This window comes from Erithacus rubecula (assembly GCF_903797595.1).
Source record: "Erithacus rubecula genome assembly, chromosome: 1".
In the NCBI taxonomy this organism is placed as follows: Eukaryota; Metazoa; Chordata; class Aves; order Passeriformes; family Muscicapidae; genus Erithacus; species Erithacus rubecula.
This window is the reverse complement of record NC_136658.1, coordinates 28,129,412-28,150,636: the sequence shown is the minus strand read 5'-3', so window position 1 is coordinate 28,150,636 and position 21,225 is coordinate 28,129,412. Positions and strand designations below refer to the sequence as shown.

The following is a 21,225-nucleotide window of genomic DNA, read 5'->3' as shown; positions in this document are numbered from 1 at the left end:
GGAGGGCATTTCCTCCCCAGACTGTGGGGAACAGCCAGAGCAGGGGCCCTGGTGCTGGCTGAAAAGCCTGGTCTCACTTGATCAACACTCCATGGTCTGCAGCAGTGAGCAAGGCACAGGCAGGTCCAGGCAGCTGTGGAGGATCTGTCCTTGACTGGTGTGGCCAGCTGGGCATGGCTGCCATCTCCTGGTGCACAGGGGTGCCGGGCACCCTGCTGAGGGTGCTGCCTTGAAGGGATGTGGATCCATGCTGCAAACAGCTCCCAACCTGCCTCTCAGCAGCCCCCAGAACATGTCCACAGAAGAGCAGGACACTGACATCATTCCCACAGCTGCACACAGCGTTATTCCAGGTCAGCACAGGGTGTCCTTGGACTTTGCAATAATAAGAAACAGATTACCATTAAACAGTGCAAAGACACACTCCAGACCCTTGCACACAAGCATGTCTTCTCCCTCCTTGCTTTCTCTTACCAGCCTGCGTGCTGGTACTTGGAAATCAGGATAGAAAGGGATTTCAGGGTCATGGAATCTGGTCTCCAGCTACTTGTCCCTTCAGGGGGTTTTCAGCCTAGATGTATTTGTGTCCAGCATTGTCTTTGAGTATGTTTTTCTACTCTCCCTGGTGCTGACCCTTTAGCACTCCTATGAGCAGAAATGTCATTATTTCATCACATACACATTAAATATTCACAGTGGTGGAAGTCAGATTTGGTTCACAGAAGAAACATGAAGGGATTTGGCAGAGAAGAGACCCCTCATTCAGACAGTGTGAGATTAATGATGAGCACAGCCTCTGCTGGGTAAGGAGAAAGTGGGCTGCTGCAAGAGCAGAAGCCATAGCAGACAAGGAGACACCAAAGGGTGGCAAGTATTCTGAAGGCTGCTTTTGGATTTTAAACCTCTCACACTCTTCTGTCTTAGGCAGGTTTCCCCTCAGGCTTCCAAACCCACATTACATGTGGCTGAACCTCCATTATTGTTGCTGCTGCTGCACCCAAGTTCCATCAGGGAGGGTGTTGATGTCTCCTCACTATAACCTTGTCATTAATTCACAATTAAGAACTATCCCACTCTACAAGCTGGCACTTTTTACCAGTCCAGAGGGCCAGAAGAAGATGAGAGCAGACTAGCTGCCTTCCGTAGTTACATTTAAAGGCTACCAGTGTGGTAGACCCACCTCTAGGCTCTCACATGCCAGTAGGGGCACAGCAGGGATACAGCAGAGTGAAAACCCTTTCTGGCAGATGAAAGTAGTGTGAAAAACATCACTGGGCTCACTTGGAACTGGCAAGGTTCCAAACAGAGCAGAAGAAGTTTGTCATCTGCCTTCAGTGAGAAAGGGCTGAGCCCTGGACATGAAAGGTCTTGGACCCTGCTCTACTAAACTGCATGCTGATCAAGGGATTTGATTGCTCCTTAAGGAAACAAAGAGTAAACACTATAATGTCCAGAAAGAGGGCATGTGACATCCAGTATGAGGCCCTGGACAGGGGGAAGAAAACTTTAGCTGTGCTATACATTGCTTGGAGTTGTTTCATTTGATTAATGTAGGAGACATTCCCCAGCCAGCTGTGCTCAGCCTTAGATACACTCTCATACTGCAGGGACTAGAGCTGCTTCCTCAGCCTGCAGCTTTTCTGGCTGTCTTAATGGTCTGCTAAACATCTGGAGATTTTGGCATAGTCAAAGGATGCTATAAGCATTAATAAACTGGAAGAGATAGGCATGGTTCCCACTAGCCCCTGCCTCGTTCTTCAAGTTATCATTTGTGCATGTTGTGGATCCCAGCATCAGCACATTTCCCAGTGGGATTACACAGTAGGCCTCCTGCTTGAAGAGACTGGGAATCATGACGTGGTTCTCCCCACATGATTCATTCGGATGATCTACATTATTTGCTGTTCAAATTCAAAATTGCTGGGAGACCCAACACACCTGTATCTTCTTTTTGCCTTCTGCCAGTAGAGAGAGCTCAGAGCTCTTCAATATCTCCTACTTCACCATTCCACTCCATGTTTCCAACTGGAAAAGTAGAGGCTTTTTACTTTCCCCAGTTGGAAATGAACAGCTGTGTCTCCAGAGCGTGGAATTATAAGGGAAGGTTGTGTACCAAGGAGTTGAACAAGAAAAGCAAATTTCCACAGTGTTGACATCTTCCCTTTTATTACACTGGTTTTACAGTCGTAAAAAAAGTTTATATTCATAAAAAAAGGCTTAAAATGAAGTACTATTACATTATTACATAAATAGTGAAATCTTTTCTGAAACATACACATATAGCCATAAAAGAAATCTTCATAAGAAATTCTGAAAGCAAGAATGTGTGGCATGATTATTGCTTTGGAACAGATCAGAGCATGAGAAATGTTAAATGATGGCCACTCAAGAGGACACTTGCAGAATCTGATTGCAGCATCTGCAGATGTAGAAGCCCTGATTATTGGGAATGGTCTCCGTCCCCACTGGACTCTCAGGAGGCTCTGTAAAGGCTAGAGTGTCCTGGATGCCTGGCTGCATCATCTGAGCTTCCTGATGGCTTCTTATGTGCTCCTTCTGTTCTGTTCAATTCACTTAGCAATACCCAGCCAGTGATAAGAGACTTCTCTGGTGACAGCCAGAAACTTATCAAGGCTGCAGCAGAAAAGACTGCCAGGGTCTGGCATTTCTGGTCTTGTATTGATGCACAAACTGAGGTGGAAACCATGGTGGTGATGCTCGTTAGCATTCAGTTTCACAGAGCTGGAGGAAACCCCTAGGAGGAAGGAAAAAAATGTTAAAAATTAGATACCAAAAGTTTAAGCTGTCTCTTCAGCACAGTAGAAAATTTGAAAATAAAGCATCTACTCCAGGAGATCTCTCTGATCTTCCTTCAGTGTGTTAGACAATCTCCCTCAGGCCACATTTTTCCAGCCAACAGGGTAGCACATCATAATTTACTGTGCCATGTACCCCACTCCTAGAAATACAGACCATTTAGAAACAGAAGCATTTAAAAGCTGGAACTTGCATAGCAGGGGAATGCAAGGGGAAGTGGAGTTGGATCCTGTGGAAAGGCAGATTTTTGGGAGGGTTAGAAAGGTGTCCCCCCCCCAGAGGTTTCTAGTACCACACCATATTTGCAACATGGCTAACTCCAAGACTGGATCTGGTAGCTCAGAGGAAAGTTCTCAGTGTCCCCAGGGATGGAGGAGACAGCCTCTCCAGGTCCTAGTACAGCAGCATTGTCAGGAGAGACATTTTCCTTCTATCCTGTTGGAATTTCCCTCATTGCAGCTTGAGTGTGCTACCTGGCTTTCTCTCTGTACATCACTGAGGAGAGTTTGGCTATGACTTTATTGCCTTTCTGTAGTGGAAACTGCAGTTAGATCCTACGCAGTCACCTTCTCTATTGGTCTAGGAAAGCCTGTTCCCTCAGCCTCTCCCTCTGGGGCAAGTGCCCCAGCCCCCTGCCCTTTGCAGTGATACTCCACCAAATCCCCTCTGGATCCTCAGTGTCTTTCTTCTGCCTGGGAGGCCAGGGCTTGATGCAACAATGTGTATTTCTCTGGAGCACATGCCTGGAACTCATTCACCTCATTACACTTCTGTATAATTAGTAAAATGGGGCAGGATGTCCAAAAGGGCTGAGCACTCAGACATTCCCATTCCTTCTGCACAGGGTATTTAGTCAGAACTATTGATGGTGGGCTCTGTTCACCTTCATTTGGGGGGTGCCTTGTGTTTAGCTGAGACAGCAGAGCAGTTGAGCAAATGCCTGACTTCCAGCAGGCTTCCCAGCCAGCAGGACTCTACAAAAATCACCAAGGTTTCCCAGCTGGAACAGGCAATTTGTGAGCTGGCTCTTTAAAACCAGGAGCTGAAGGGCAGATTCCCCTTGTCGTGCTGCCCAGGGAGGGTGCTGAGTCAGCAGCAGTTTGTCAGCACTCAGCAGACAGCTCTGCTCAGCTCCTGGCAGGCACCGCACCGTGCACTTGATCGTGAGTAAGATGCTGAATTATTTAATCATCTCAGGCATTAGGGGACTCCAAAAGGCTGAAAGCCAAGGGGGAAATGTCTCCTGAACCATTGCATTGCATAAAGTGCCTTGTTAGATCAGCTGATTGACTGGGTACTGCTAGTGACTGTGTATCCTGCCACCTGAATGTCTTACTCAGACAAGAAATAGAAAGGTCAGGTCTTGAGGTACTGAAAGTCCTAAGTAACGTTTGGGGTGGATGGAACTGAAATGAAGTGTAATGTGTGCCTTTTCCTCAGCCAGAAATCAAACAAACCATTCATAACAAACAGGTTAGTTTTGCATCTGTGACTCTAAGTTCCTGCCTGCATCATTTTGTGTCTGTGACTCTAAGTTCTGCCAGCAGTTTAATGCATCCCTTCCTCCACCTCCTGCCATCCATTCTGCACAGAGAGACCAGTTCAAACAAGAACAGGGTTGCCCCACAAAGGGTGGCTGAGCCCTACAGTTAACTCCAGCCCTGATCTTCTCTCCTGTTCAGCAGACCATTTCCTCTTTCTGAGTAGGATATCATACCATACAAATAACTTCTGCAGTTGCATGGATTGCAAGGAAAAGGGAAAGCAGATCTTGGTCATATGATATTCTCATCTGTAAACTCTGATCCTGAAGGTAAATCTACCCATCTGGGCTTTTGAACTTGCTCAGAACTTAACTAAAATCTACGACCCTGTCCTGAGAGGCAAAACCAAAAGTATTTGAATCACAGTTACAGAGCTGAAGGAGCTTTTGGAGTCAAAAAGTTCCAGTAAGCTGCAAGCTAATGTACTGGTAGCTGATTCATGCAAAGGGTTGAAATAATGTACCCTTTCCTTAGTTAAAATCTGAGACTACTGCTAAATCTCTTCTCTTCTCTGCTCCTGGCCACAGGAGGGGACACACCGAGGTACCACCAGGAGGGACACACACGGGTGCCAGCAGGAGAAAGGAACACACAGGACACAGCCAGGTACCAGCAGGAAGGGGACACACACAGGACACACAGGGGACAAGGCACAATGTAGCAGCACAGTCCTTTGGCAACCTCTTGCCTGCTTGGCCCTCTGCTTACGCAGCATCAAGCCCATGCTTATTTTTCCTACTATGATTTCTGCTAACACCATTGCTGGCATCATCCAAACCTCCTTTTCCTTGGACTTTTTGCATTTATTTTCACTCTTGGTGTTTTCTTCAGGTGTCTACTAACCCAGAAGATATGACACAGTTCCATGCAATTCAGAAAGATGTGTACCATGATGTTCTGGGGCTGATAATGAACTTCTCCAGGTCGGTGTGCAACAAAATTTCTCCAGCAGTAACTGTAATCTAAGAAGAGAGATACCCAGTCACTCTTGATGAAAGGATGCCCAGTTCTTTCTTCATTAACATGACAGTGAGTCATTTGTTTTTCAGTAAGAATGCAGTAAAGAACAAAGATATTCATACAAAGGGTACACAAATAACTACACAAATAAGCTAGTGGAAAGGGGAACCAAAACTCTACAGAGTAGCAATATGTCTAAAAATGAATTGCCAGAGAGAGAAATTGATCATTGTGGTGACTTGGGCAACCCTTATCACAAATAGCACACTCTGGCACAAAGCCAAGAGAGAAGGAATCAGCAAGTGGCAGGAGTGAAAAGGGAAGTGTGACATGCAGTCAGAGCTGCTCAGGCTCTCCTTTTGGCAGCCTTGTGCTTGAGAACACAGCTTTGGGAAGACAAGTTGCTTCAACCACCAATCTGTCCAACTTATCCCAATGATCAGGGAAAACCTGGAGTGAACACAATAACACTTAGCAGTTTCATATTAATCTTAGTGTTGATAGGATGGCCAGAACTTCTGTCAATGCTCCTGTCCTTTAATCCCAGTGACAGTACCCCCAGTATAAGCAATGTTCTTTAGGATTACATTTGACCTGGTGGGTTTTATAGCTCCACATTCCAGTGGTAAGTATCCACACAGGTGTGTGAGGCTCATCTTTTCAAATATACATTACTTTTTGTGACCTGCTTGTCTGGACTGTTTTTACAGCCAAACATCACCAGGCAAGCAAGATACACACACAAAAAGGCACACATGCAAGATGTGTCTTCTGTGATGCATCATCTGAAAGTCTCCTTTAGACAAGTTTCCCTTTCTTCTCCAGCTCCAAATGGAAACCAATTACTTGATGCAGCTGGCAAGCTGATCTGCATGTGTATCCTAGGAGGGACAGGTTCTGTCTAGCCCATGATTTTACACTGCATGTAAAGGAGGTGTGAATAGCTAGAAAAGCCTCCAACCCTCCATGTTCAGATTTGGCAAGAGGAAATGACCATGCTGGTCCTGCTGCTGTACAGGACTGGGGATGAAATAAGGCAGAAGAGTGTGACATTTTTGCACTCCCTAGTCCTCTCCAAAGCCAGTCATCACCTCTGTTACAAACTGAGTGCACATAAGCCCAGAATTTTCAATCCACACTTAGACAAAGAGCAGCAGGGTTACCTTCAGGATTCATAATATACACAGGGACTCCATTCATGATCAGCCTGCGGAGACCTTGTCGGTTCCGGATGTCATAGTGCCTGAACAGCTTGGCTGCATATATTGTCAAGGTCACATTAGGGTGTGACCTCAGGAATTCAAGAATCCTTCTGGAGCACTTTCCACAGGGACTAGTTGAAAGGAACCAGGTGATGAAGCAAGAAGTTTGTGGCCTGTCACTGAAACAATTTTCCAAGAAGTTAATTTCAGCATGTTGTTCAGGATTGTTTGAGCACCAGTTCCTCCAGATGGCACCTCCTCTCCACCTGATTTCATACAGCAGGTACACCACCAGTCCATTTTGGCTAGGCGAGTAATTCCTTTGGAAGTCTCTTGGCTGTATCCTCCACCTGAAGAAAAGTACCAGCAGTGCTATGATCCCAGCACCTCATGATGCTTGGTCCCATTGTGCACTGCCTACTCTAATTATCAGCCAGGACTCCCACTCCCAGCTTTTCCCATCAGAAATGAGCAGCTTGAAGAGTGTTGGGATTTAGCAAGCAAAATCTGGAATTTGATGAAAACTTCAGAGCACCACAAGCACCTCCTTGAGAACTGTTGGGTGGGGAAGCAACCCCACCACCCCTCAGATCAGCACCAGACAAAGCAGTAAGGCAACTGGAAAAGGAAGATTGAGGAAAGCGATATTAAGAATCAAACAAGGCACAAGGCTGTCTCTGGAAACTGCCCTGTAACTCAGGCAGCACTGAGTGACAGAGCTACATCTCTTACCCTTGGTTGTTCTCTCTGGGTAAGGGACCTGTGTAGAAAAGATTTGTGGGTCACTGAGGATAGCAGGTCAGAAAACAGAATTTCCTCTATACTTCTGTCCAGACTCCTTTCAGTTTTATACACTCCCTGCCAAATCTCTTTTCTCTAGAAAGGCTCAGTAAGTAATCACAGCACAGCAGTTTAGGCACTCTGGGATGCAGGAGGTGTACCCTCCTACCTGGAAGCTGAACTTGATGGTTATTTAAACTCTGTACATGAACCCTTGCTCAGTTTACACAACACTCAAGTTTAAATTCCCTGATTTCAGCAGCACTGCATCTGTTTTCCCCTGACTAATCAAAGAGCAGAATCAAATGTCTTATCCCTTTAAAACTTCCAAACCACTTCTATGAGGCAGGCAAAGCTTGAGTCACTTTCTCATTGGTACTCATAAGCTTGGCAATCTAGACAAAAACATCTCCACAACCAACTTCCCATCTTCATTTAACCTGTAACTTTGTAAAAAAATAAAAAAATATCAGTGCCAAGAAAAAAAATACTGGCACAGAAAGGAGGGTAACAAACACACACAGGGTGGCAATGCAGACCTGCCTGATTATACATATTTTATCTTCCATGGTGGAGAGCAACTTTAACCCCATGACTCATCCCTTCCCAGCTGAGAGTCTAGAGGAAAACAATTGCAGGTACTTATTTATTTTGTGATAATCCACCAATAGAAAACTTAAGGATCTAGGAACCATCATTTTATTTCATTAAAATTTAATTTCATTTCTTAAATATTTCAGTATATATAAAATAAAAATAATTACTTTTATTTTTAGCTTTTATGGATTATACATAATATAATAAAGATTTATTTTTAAATTTACTTAGCATTAATATACTAAAGGCATTTTTCTGCAGCTTAGCTCCTGAAGATGAGAAATTATGAATTATACAGAGTAAAGTTATATTTCAACAGGAAGAACACAGTTTTCCACATCAACAGAGAAATTATCAACTCCTTATTGCCCTGATTCTCTAGGAAGATTATTCTAGGTATTATCACAACGAAAATAAAATAGATGAATACATAAGCTAACTAAATTTCTCCATTCTTAAATGCCTTTGAGATCTCTTTTCACAGTAAAAGTTCTTTTGGATTTTGAATTCTGCCTGCTACAACAAGGTTAACTAAATCATATTAATATTTGAAGCCGGACCAAAGACTCGAGGTATTCAAAGACATAAAACACAAATCCACATCTGTCTCCCGTGTGTCCTTGTGCCAACAAAACACATTTGTGTCTACACTCCAGTCCTTTAGATACAACTGCAGTAGATATCTACAGCTGAATATGGAGAAATAGGCCTGCCTTTCACAGAAATGTTCTTACCTCTGGCACCGTCAGCAGCCATGGGTGTTTCTGGATTTGTGTGTGGCTTCCTGGGAACTGATGTGCACTGATGTGCCTTTATAAGTCTTACATTAGTTTCAGTTTCTATTCCTGAATCAGAACACTGTTCTTCGGTCCTTGTTAATGCTGCTCAGCTGAGTATTTCCTTTTGGTGACTCTCCTTGCTCTTACTAGCATTATCCAACTGGCTGAAGCTGAAAGCAAGCCCCTGGCAGCAAAGAGCTGCAAATGGGGGTGATCCCACCCAGAAATTGATCTGGCCTTGAGTACAAGATTAACTTCCAGAAGCTGCAAATATCAGGTGAGCCACTTTTTGTAGTGCAGACAGAAAATACATTTCTTTTTAAACTCTGGCTCCAGAACAGAAAAGCAAATCTTCTGTAGTCACCCCAATGCAACAAGAGAGAAAAGCATCTACACAAAAGGCATCAAGCCACATAGCTGTGGCATGGCATGTCACTTTTCCTGCCATGAGGAAGTTGAACAGAGCCCAATGGAAAGAGGGAAACAGAAATTATGTGCAAAACCTGTGAGTCTGTGGAACTCCAGCAGGTGGTGGTGGTTCCTGCTGTTTCTCTTCCTGGGACTTCTCCCCTGGAGTTCCAAGCACTGCTCACACCCCCTTGAGTCCTCACATAACCAAGGAAGACTCTCCATGTGTGTGACCACAGAGCTGTGGCAGCCACTCTTAGACTAACTCCAAGCAAGCTTCCCAGCACCCAGGAGAGCTTTGGCAGTGAGGGACCATCCACATATTTCTGAAATATCACAGCTGAGCAGAGTTCTGTACTCATGTGGACATTCTGAGAGCAAAGCCTGAGCCACCTGTGGAGGGTCTGCAGAAACTATTGGTTGTGATACCAGTTCACTGATGTAAATAGAACAGGCACTCTCCAGTGCCCTGAGAAATCTGCTCAGCATTATGAACTGGGCATCATCTTACTACAATCAGTTCTATAAGTCGCACAAGATGCAGCAAAAGAATATTTCCCATTTAATCTGAAAAATTACTGAAACAATGCTAGTTTCTAGTGAGAAGCTTTCCTCTCACTGACACACCCAAAACTGGCTTGCAGAGGAAAGGGATTGTAGAAGAATTCTTCACGTGGCTTAGGTAGAATCAGTCTCTGTCACTCACAGTTCTTTCTGGGTTTGTGACATGATTATTTTTGGCCTGATGCACAATGTAGAGATTGCCTTCCTTGGTGCCAAGCCAGATGTGGGATTTTAAAGCTAAGGAAGTGATTTCTTTGTATTCTCTGCAGCAAGCTCTCAGCATTCTACTGTCAAAAAGTATTCACTTTTCTGCCAGGGCAGAAAAAACCCCAGAAGTGTACATGAATGGTGGAGTTCAGTGGGAGTAGGGATTGAGGCACTGGCAGGACTCTCTGTCAGGAGAAGACTGGTGGTGGCAGGTCATCAGGCAGTGCCAGCACAGAGTCTGCCCTCCAGGCCTCGTCTGCTGCAAGGTCACTCCTCACCTCTCAGCACAGAATTGTTCCCTGGTGGTTGCACAATTTCCTTCCATGGAAGAGTGAAGGGGAGCAACTCAAACACTCAGAGATTGTTAAAACAAAAATGCAATTGACTAATGTAGTTTTCAGTTCGTGGGCATGACTCTCAGTGAGACTAGGAATGCTTTGGTGCTGTAGTACTCCCTTCACTGCACTGTCCTTAGAGCACATACAAGCAGGTGTGAATTAGATTTAGAGATTATTAGTCTGATCTTCTAGGGATGACTTGATTAGCAGCAGTAGTTCCTGACAGAAAACCAGCAATGTGCCACAGAAAGTGGAGAAAGAAAAATATCCAAAGAAGGAATCAGCAGTGCAACATTTTCAGGTGTCTCCAGGAAATTGAATGTGCTGTATGAGATAGTGGAAAGCCAAAAGGAAAAAAAAAATTAAGTATTGCTCTGTTAGCCTAATGCAAGAAGACAAATCCCTTCCAAATTCAGTAGTTGCTTTAACCCTAACAAAATCAGGAAGACAAGGTTGCCACACAAGTGAATTTTCATAATTCTAGAAGAACTTGCACATTCTGATTATGGGGATCACACTTCAGTGAATCAAGAGGAGGATGATGATCTCCAGAAGGATCATACAACTAGGTGGGAAACCTTGCAGTTCCTTGTTTTTAATGAGCAACCAGCAGTAATCCATCTGTATCCCTTTAAATTGCTACATGCCTGTAGCAAGGGTTATCTATAGAGGTGGAGTCTTGTATTACTCAAAACAACGGTGGTAAAAATGTTTATTCTATTTCTCATGCAGGCAATTTTATCCCCTTACAGAAGCTGCTTAAGGTAATGTAAAAGATAATTGTGGAGGTGATTCAGGATGCTGAGCTATTGGTAGTATCTGAATACATCTCAACCACTCCAGCAAAAGGATTTTTTTTTATAACCACCACCCTCATACGCATGTATTTTGGGGGAACATACACAGCAAAGTGTGCACAGAATGCATGGAATGGTAGACAGACATTTACTCATGCCTCCTTTAATCACCAGGCTCCTTAGACCTTCATGAGAATATTCCCTTTGGTGGTAGTAGAGCCATGCTGTGTCCATATGTCCAGATTCACCAGGGAAAATAATCTAGCAGCTTCACAGTTTCCTCAGAGCATTTCACAAAGGGCCTCCAGGGTGCACATGAAGTGTTGGAGAGGTGGGCAGAGCATGGGGAGCTGGGTCCCTTCAGATGTCTCCCAGAAAGAGACTGCAGCAAAGCAGGTCTGCAGCACGGCTATTACAGAGGGGTTGTCTGCACTCCCTTTTCTCAAGCATCTTTTAGCTTAGCTGACACTCAAAACCCAAGATGTGGTAACAAATTTGGACTGAGACAGAGTCCTAGAAATGGAAATGTATAGAAGAAAACAGGGATGGCTAGATGAGAAAGAGGAGCACAGAAGAAAAGTTAAATCAGACATCAAAGAAGACAAAAAAGGGCAAGGTTTGAATCAGCTAAGATCCAAATTTACAAATCTCTGAGAATTTTAAAGGTGCTGAGCTTTTTTGTCTCTGGCTGAATGATCTCTTGGGAAGAGGTGATAATGACTAAGTGGAAGTCTGGAAGCAAAGAGAAAGGTTAAATTTAAATGTGACAAAAGCCTGGAGCTTATGCCACAGAGGCTTAAGTCTCAACCTCCACTTAGAGACTGCCTCCTGGACTTAATTTGAAATGGTAAATCCTTTGTCAGTTCAAGTGTTCTGCTGATGACACATTTGACAGTAAAAGGATTTACTTTGGATTTAATGGAGTTTTCTCAGTAGATATCTATATTTTTTATGGAAAGAAAAACCACACAGAGCCTTTTGAGATTTATTCTGTGACCTCCAAAAAAGGCTAAAAGGTGTTTATGTATGAACCTAAATGTATGAATTCACACTCATGAAGATACTTACAGATTTTTACACGTGTATGCACAATAACACGATAATGCATATAAAAACAATTTGTAGATACACAAACACATGTCCTTGGCAGCATATTACTTTGCAACTCTGACTAGCACACCCACCCATGGCTCTTTTCTCTCTCCCAGTACCTTTGCTTTCGTTTCCTCTGCTGCACAGTGTCACCATACCATACTCAGACTCTTGCTCATATGTGGAAACTGAAACATAGATTAAGACAACTGGTGGCACCCTGCAACTGCTGGGTGAGCTTTATGAGGCTGACTCTGAACAGTGAAGTGGAATGGCAGCCAGCCACAAGGATGTGCAGGCAGAGCTCTGATCCAGGCAAAGTGGAAAATAATTGACTAGTGGGAATTACCTGTGTGCTCACTTTGGTAATAAAACATCCTGATATCCTGGTAATATAATTATTTTACATTAACCAGTGAGGTTGTAGAAATCAAAGAATTGCCCAGCTCATTAAAGATACTTCATGAGGAGTCAGTGTAAAAAGAAAAATCTGCAAGTGATCATATCTGTATTTTGGAAGGTTTTTTTACCCTAAGCAGTCCTCCTACAGTCTTCTCAAGCTACTTTGAGTCACTGAAGTTCTACATATTTATCTTTCTGATTTTGCTTCATTTCTATGTCTTTGTTTCAATGCACATGCTTTGTCAAAACACAAAGGAGAACAATAATTACCCCAAACCCTGTGGTGATTAGAGTCCAGGCTCTGCTTGAGAGCCTGAGTCAGTCATCACACATCCAGCAGAGTCTTAAATATGAGGGGGACCACATAACCAGGTGGATTTTTATCAACAATAATTTTCTATAGCTTGTACCAAGGAGAGTATTCAGAGCAGCTCTAGGAACTTCCAGCTCTGAGATTTTCTTTTCCAACCACTCAGGATCTGCACAATGACATCAATATATGGTTAAACTCTCCCCAAAATTCTCCTGGAAGATGTAGCTGTCATGGGAGGCAAAACCTCTGTCAAAAGCAGAAAATATCTACCAGGATCAGGCATTACAACCATTGGGCACCATCAAGGATGGAGTTAATTTTCTTCATTGCAGTCCATACTAAACATATTAGCTCCTGGGCCATCTGTGAGCACTGTGTCAGTGGAAGCCACAAGTTAGGGCAGCCAAGAAAACCAACTTTAAATTTTTTTAAAGTCCTCAGGACCCCAAGAGGCACAGACCATAATCAAAAATAAATAATGTCCAGCACACAGCTAGATGAGGCCATAGGGCTCTGGGTGAGCAGTTGGCTGATGTCTCAAAAAGTTAGTCAATGGGTTTACATCAGGCTGGTGACTGGTGACCACAGGGGGTCCTTGGGGCTTATTTTTACAGCCAGTGATCTCCAATGTTCTTATAAATCATCTATATGGAGGAATAAAATGTAGGAACCAAAACCAAGTAATGATTTTTAGCCAATGATACAAAAGTAGGAGGATCTGTGGATTCCCCTGAGGGTAAATAAAGAGGCCTTGCAGAGAGATCTGGATACTGAAGAGAAGAGCATTGTATGAATTGTATGAAATTGTATGAGTTGTATGAAACACTGTATGAAATATTACAAGAGCAAGTGCTGGATTCTCCACGTGGGACCTGGTAATCCTGAAATTGGGGTAATCCTGAAACCGCTGATCAGTGATGGGAGTGGTGTAAATGGAATGAAGCTGCATTAGTGGATGTTCAGTTTGGACATGAGGAACATCCTCCCTGATGAGAGAAACAAAACCCACTCCTCTTAAAGGTTTAAGAATTTTAATAAATGATAATGAGGAATAATCATAAAGCAATAGTTACAGCGTATGGGGGTAGTGTAGCCGCAGCCAGGCACACCCACTTCTTCTGTCTGCAGGTTTTTATATTGTTACAATTGTGTTACTCACCCAGATGTTTTCCCAGATTTTTTTTGGGCTCCTTCACTACCATATTGCTTCAGATTTTTGCAGCATTTGCACAATTCAATAGTTGCAGATGTTGGCAGTCTAGGGTGGTCTTCTGATGGTCTTCTGATGCCATTTTAAGCTTGGTACTCTTCCTTTATGGTCTTCTGCTTCACTTATGCTCTCTTGGATATACATTTTGCCATAACAACCACATCTTAAAATACACCTTTCACAAGTCCACTTTTATCTTGTAAAAGCCTTGCCTCCCCTTTTATGTTGCCCACAAGCAATTAAAAATTTTATCATACTTAAAAACAATTTGAGACTAAGACTAATTATCTACAAACTATTACAATTTTATAATTAAAACTAACAAATTATAGAGAAAGCCAACTACTAGTAACTGTTTATAACATGGATGATGATTCCAGTCATGTTTAGTTTTAGGTAGTCCTGCGAAGAGAAGGGAGTTGGACTCGATGAACCTTTTGGGTCCCTTTCAATTTGAGATATTCTTTGATTCTAGAAATGAAAATTCTGAAATGGAAAAAAGAAGTATGACATTTAGATCCTCCAATAGCACTTTGAACCTGCTGTGATTTGAAACAGACACGAGAAGCAGACTATTAGTTGTAGTCCAAGATGTTACTTTTCCACATATGCCATATAAAATGGTTCTCCCAAATAACTAATGACCCACACAGCTATAAATTTCTTTCACTCTCGTTCACTAAAAATAGCATTTTCAGAAAATGATACATTGAAATCAAAATGCTAAAGCACTTATATTAGTTTTGTACGACTTTTTTTTAATATAGCCCTTCCCAGACAAGGATGTGAACCTATTCATCCAAGCAAAGTCTCTTGTGGGACACAGGGACACAAACTTTCAGCACTGGTGTTGAACACATTCTTCTCTTTCCTGCCTTTCAGGAGGTCTGGCACAAAACAAAAACAAAGGCTGAATTTTTCCAGGGTACAGACATTCTGTTTTGAACAGATTTTCTCCTCTTACAGAAACTGTACCCTTCCAAACAGTCACAGAAGTTACTGAATGTAATCTAGAAAGGACTTTAATAAAGTAACTGAGGGGTGTCAGACCACTGCAGACATTGAGAGAAAAGGGCTGAGTAGCACCATTGGCAAACTGAAACCAGTGCTCCACATCCAGGAGCAGAAAACCAGATCCAGGTTAAAAAGCAATCTAGTGGAGGGTTTCTGAGATGAGACTGGACTTCCAGGTAAAAATCAAGGAATTTCACACCCTGGAACCTGAAGGAGAAAAACTGCACTCATAGTTTTTCCTTCAGAATATTGTTGCCTTTTTCAACCTAAAAATGAAACCTGAGATAATTTCAATATAGGAGGTAAAGATATAAGTGGATTTTTACTTGGAGGCCTCCAGGGGAAGTTATGTACAATGTACACCAAAGCCCCTCCATGCGGGGTGAATATAGTTTTGACTGGTTTTAGGAAATTGATAAAAAACACCAATTAGGAGGACAAATGGTAATGCAACTCCCCCTCAAGTCAAGCCCCTTCTCTGGAGCCCCCCCTTGGTACTAGCTGTATTTGTTTATGGAAATCTGTCTCAAGGACCTTGAGACCTTGGTCTCGATCTTGGTTCCCAGGAAGAATCAAGATAGGAGAGGCGCCTTGTATCCCCCGGGGCTTGGAACTCTGGAATTTGTTTTGTCTTCCTGCTTAGGAAAAGGCACAGAAACGTGCTGAGAAAACTAACAAGAATACAATAATAGGTTACAGAGCTCCAAATATATGTCCAAAGAATACAGAGAACATATCAAAGAATAAAAGGCAAAACCAAGATGGCAATATAATGGAAAAATATCCACAGTGCTTCTCTCCCAGTGGGACAAGATAATTTCATGATTTTAGTATGTTACTTTTTACAAAAGCCTGCTGCAGTACTCTTTAAAGTTCATCTAGAGCTACCTGTGAACAAGAGCTTCTTTCCTGCTCTTTACAGCTCAGCTGCCCAAGACTGCAAATCATTTTATGTGCCTCACTCCACCTCGCAGAGTACTGACCCCAAGGATATCTTCCAGCTTTAAACGAGTCCTCTCCACCGCCGACAGAAAGTTCCCAGCTGTGAAATCAAAATAGCCACCTTGCTGTAAAAAGGTGTTCCAGCAGTACATGTAATCTGGGGGAAGAGAAGCAAGATAATGGACCTGAGTTGACTCAGATACCAGAGAAGCTCAGGGAACAAGACTTTTTAAGCTCTTCCTTGTGGCCATATCACAGAAAAAGCTTGGCCATGGATAGGTCAGCTGATGGATGCTGCCATGTTTGGAACCAATGCCATTCACTCGGGGCAATTCTTGTCCCTCCCTTAAGTGCAGAGCTGCTCTTCAGACAGCCTTATCCCAGAGACCACATTTATTCCCTTAGGACAAGGGAGAAGAGAGACAGTGGGAGGCAATCTCCCCTTCCCTCACGAGTGCCATAAGAATGGTATCTCTAAAGAAAGGAGAATTTTCATACAGATCTGGTTGCTGAGGGTCCTGCCCCTCTTCTCCTGCACTATTTACACATCCTTTCTTTGCATGACTTTCATTCACAGCACAGCGATGGTTATGCCCCCAAAGAAGCTGAGTGGGACACGGGCCACCAAGCCCATACAAAGCGCACCAGCCCACCCCTCCCCAGCCCCACAAAGCATGGGAAACCTTGCCTTGAAGATCCATGGCTCTGATGGTTGCTCCTGGGAATTTGGCAAGTTGCCTCAGGGCAGCGCGGTTTTCTCGGATGTGCTCGTTGTAGACCCGCGCCACGCGCATGTCTATGTACACGTTGTGCTGCTCCTCCAGGAATTCCTGGATTATATCGCAGCAGTTTGCACAGGGACTCCAGGACAGGTACCAGGTGATCTCACAGACACTGTGATAGCTTCTTGGCTCGAAGATTTGCTCCAGGAAGTAGTGTTCCACATGGCAATCCTTAATTTCGTCATTTCTGGCCCAGTGTATCCAAAACCTGCCTCTCCTACCCCACTGCAGCTCGCACAGCAGGTACGTCTCATTTGGATATGTGCGGGGATCAAACTGCTTCCCCAATGCTCTCCTAGATATATACATGCTGAAACAGAAGAGAAACTGGTCACAACTTTGTTTTCAGTAGTACTGCAGTACATTAAAAAGGAGGACGGTGGAGGAAATCGGAGAACTGAGAAGAGCAAAGCACGAGACAGCAACACAAGGAAAACGGAAAGGCAGGAACCAGGCAGGGTAGAGGAACTAAAGGAACCAAACTCTGAGCCACTAATCCTCCCCTCACCTACAGCTGCATGCAGAACTTCCACCACCTCCCCTCTCCCTGTGCCTGTCCTCTTCCCCATCAGGGGGAGTATTTCTAAAAGCTCTCCACATTTTTGTGTCAGGACAGTTTTACAAGGTTCCTATGTAGCCCTTTTCAATGTAGGGAGCTGTTGTGAATTTTGTTGAAACTAATACAAAAAAAATAAAAGAAAGAAAATAAAAGCACTGATACACTATGAAGCTGAATATTTCCCCTTATTGGATTCTCTTGCTGTTTGTATTTTCATAAGGATTAGCAAAGTCAGCACCATACTATGTGAGAGAAGAAGAAAGAAGTGCTCTATGCAAAAATAAGCATCTCCCAGGATGGATATTTTCTGAGTTCAGAAAGGATCTCTAAATGTTGTCAGTTAAGAACCTATACAAAGACTGCCAGTAGTCTTGAATATACCTCTTATACTCAGTAATTATCCATAATATATAAATAAAGTCTCCAGAGGCACTTTGTGGCCTTTGTACAATTGTCTTATATAGAGACTTATATGAGAATGCACTTCAGATATATGTTTTTCCACGTTCGAATAATTCAGAATAAATCTAGTAGACAACTGATCAGATTCTGAAAAGAGAATCAATAAGCCTGTAAATTTTTTTTATAGATTAGTACTCATTAGTAACAAAAACCCAAACCAACACACAGAAAGCACAATAAAAAACACAAACAAAGAAACAAAAAAAGTCACATAACTCCACAGTCTGATCTAGGGACAAATGAAATCTTGCAGAAAAACTGTCGCATATTCTCTACCTGCACGACTTATCACCTATGTAAAAAAGCATCTCATTTATCTGAGTCAGTCAGATAAAGGCTTTGTCTTCTTACCCTGTATTCTTCCACATCCCAGCCTCCTACACACTAAAATACACATGGACACAAACCAGTTCATAAACCACAGGGTGCGTCTCTTTGTCTTCTCCATGTAAACTCCATTTATAGAAATCAAAGAAACCACACGTGCAGATTTCTTTATCAGACTTTCTATCGAATTTATGTAAATGTAATAACAAATGTAAATGTTACCAAATGTTTAATTCTAGTACAGGAATAACTATTTTATTATATGCAATTCCTTTAGTAGGTTGTCAAAAATACCCACTAGGTATTTTTGATATATATATATTATGTTGTTTGGAAGTTAATGTCTATTAGCTTAAATTTCTGTAAAACTCAATTTTTAGGAACATATATATAATATAAATATATCATATGTTCCCAGTAAATATATAAAATATGTGACTGGTTGCAGTTCACCAACGAAAATTCATTAAACTCAGAATATTCAAGCCAAATCGGTTAATCTGGTTTTCACAGAAGGTACCTATAAGATTTTGGAAAGCAATGCCACAACAGATTACAGAGATCTGATTTGTTCAAAGGTATCTGTAGATGTTCCCATCTGATTATAACACACAAACAAGTCTAAACTTGCAAATCTTGCTTAGACCGGTCTTAAGCACCCTCTGGCCTGTGTTTTGACCCCGTAAAATATGGTACTCTGGACCAGTTATTGCAATGGGTGTCCTGTGCATATTTTCAGGGACATAAAGCTAATTCTTTGAAACAACCCTGAAATACTCTAATCTGCAAGATACAGACACTTTAGGGCTGTGTTGAGCTGAGTGAAATTTATGGTGCAATCAGCTTAATGCAATATGACCAAATATTTGCTACTGCTATGACTCGTTATTTTTAAATAGTAGATTAATGAAAATTTAAGCAATACTACCAGAAGGAAAAATGAGAAATTTTAAAACCGTGATAAAACATTCACACACTGCAGAATATATACAGAGAGGCAGCATTCATCTTTCTCCCCCAGTCAGATAAAGAGTACTTAAAGTAAATTGAGAGTTTATAGATACATTGCCCAAATCCCTGCAATCAACTCAATTCTTTTTTAAAATTTTTATAGTTATCACCAACTGTCCTTTTTTTTCAGCATTGTTGCACATGGTACCCATAAACACATAGAGCCTAACTGAAAAAAAAATTGATCACATAACAGCTATTGACACAAATATGAGACAAAAATTAATAGTTATCAAATAATTAAAGATATCAAGAAGAAAACATTATTATTTTTCTTTCTAAATTTGGTTCCTCAATCTTATAACTTGTAATCCTTTCAGAATCTGAGAGCTGCAGAGAAACACACTGTAAAGTGTGACTAAAAATTTGAAAAGTGGATTGTACCCCAAAATGTTTAGAGGAATGTTTAGGGCAGAAAATGGCAGAAGGATGACAGCCAGCATAACTGTCCTGTAGCCCTTATTTTCTCTTTTATTAATGCGCAGCTGCCACATAAATGTGCATTAAGCCTTGAAGATGCATTGACTGATTACAAAATACATTTTAAAATGTGTTATTTATATATTTCCTATTGTACGGTCCCATCATCCGCAACTTGAACAGGAATTCAATGAGATTATTTTAAAATTTACTAGTATTACAAAAATAGCTCCTAATACGAATATCTCTCTTATTAAAACTGCGTAATAAACTGCATCATTATAGATATTTAACAATTTTCCTTTTTTTCCCTCTTGACACTTTTTATTAGAAACCATTTGCTCATTGCAAGATAATAGCAGTAATGATAATGCCTAAAAATACGCGAGCACAATTTGTCAAAACTTCTTTAATCCGTATTTTTTCCCCCTGCTAGCGCTCTGCACAACCGAGACACTTCTTTACCAAGCTCCGCAATAAACCTCGCCCTGCAGTGAACAGAAGGTGATCTGGGACACGATATTTTGGGTGATAACAGCAGTCTCCAGACCTCGAAGGTGCCCAGCAAGAAGAGGCAAAGAAGAGGCAACTCCAGCTTTTCCCTGGGGCGCGCCGTTCCCGGCCCCAGCGCCCGCAGCGCTCCCGGTGCCGGACAGAGCCCGCTGCTCCCGGCGCTTTCTGCTCCCGGGACAGCCGAGAACCAGCGGAGCTTCCAGCAGGGCCAGGCTCCGGGGCAGCCCCGCTGGGGACACGCTGGGGACCCGCCGGGGACAAAGGTCCGGCTGCCCCAGCGCTGCCCTCGCCTCCCCGGGGCACCAAGCGCTCCCCGGGGCTGCAAAGCCAGCGCGACCCCGCTCCGAGCAGCAGAGCTGCAGCTGGGCTGCTTCTCTTTTTGTGGGTTAGCAGCTTGTTTTACCCTCTAAGCCCTCTCCTGGGCATGGCTTCTCCTCTGCTGTCTGTCCCTGCGGTGCTGTCCTGCTGTCTGTCCCCGCAGTCCCGCAGATCCCCAGAGCACACCCCCAGGCTCTGCTGGCACTCGGGGAGAAAAGAGGAAACAGGGAAACTTTGCCTGAGCACTGTTGGTGCCTCTTAGTGACGTGTCCAAACATGCCTGCCCCCAGCAGCGCTCTCCTCTTTCCTCCCACCTTACCTGAGCTCCGGGGGGCTGACACAGGTTCCCAGTTAGAAAATCCGTGTAGTAATTGAACCATCTCTTTGGAGCCTGCTTCTACATTTCAAATGGATGATAATGTTTCCTTGGCAGGAAAACGGGATTTATTCTTCTGTGTAGGTTGCAACTGCTCTGTGCAGCACAGACCTTCCCTGAAGCACCTGAAGCTCAGCTCTGTGCAAGGCGCAGCTCTGCCTTGTGTGTCACCAGATCTTTCCATGCTGTCGCCACTTTGTCAAAGATGAAGTGCTCACAAATACCACTCACGAGAGACTTCATGCACAAAGTATCAGCAAAGCTTCACCACCTTCCCTACCAAACCCAGCAGGGCTTCCCTCTGGTTTTGGGCAATGCTGCCTGAACATAGGGTGCCCAGCATCTGAAGGGGTCTTAGATTCACCTGCTGTCTATATTCCTGTTCTGTTTTATTAAAACTCATGTCTTGTCAGGCCTTTCTTACTGAGAACCATGATGTACCCTGCATCATCTCTATTGCATGTAAGTGATCCTGGCCAGGACACTAAGAT

General features: G+C 43.0%; 1 protein-coding gene and 2 long non-coding RNA genes across 3 annotated transcripts in view; all 3 read right to left on the bottom strand.

The window, feature by feature from the left end:
* The window catches only part of LOC306804380, a 31,188-nt gene extending 10,586 nt beyond the window's left edge, over positions 1-20,602 (bottom strand). Inside the window, exons 1-2 of the long non-coding RNA XR_013774873.1 lie at positions 20,444-20,602; positions 16,650-17,058 (exon numbers count right to left, since the gene is read on the bottom strand). This is a non-coding gene — a long non-coding RNA (uncharacterized lncRNA). The remainder of the gene's footprint in view (positions 1-16,649; positions 17,059-20,443) is intronic.
* Positions 4,894-8,656, bottom strand: APOBEC1 (apolipoprotein B mRNA editing enzyme catalytic subunit 1; the record flags this gene model as incomplete). Its single annotated transcript, XM_079316080.1, has 4 exons — positions 4,894-5,323; positions 6,485-6,873; positions 7,256-7,283; positions 8,635-8,656. The coding sequence occupies 4 exons, from the start codon at positions 8,654-8,656 to the stop codon at positions 5,130-5,132; spliced, it is 633 nt and encodes a 210-aa protein (XP_079172206.1). The 3' UTR covers positions 4,894-5,129.
* Positions 13,815-16,490, bottom strand: LOC306807202. Its single transcript, XR_013775658.1, has 2 exons — positions 16,008-16,490; positions 13,815-14,496 (listed from the first exon to the last, which is right to left on the bottom strand). It is a non-coding gene; the product is annotated as an uncharacterized lncRNA (long non-coding RNA).
* Positions 20,603-21,225: the final 623 nt, after the last annotated feature.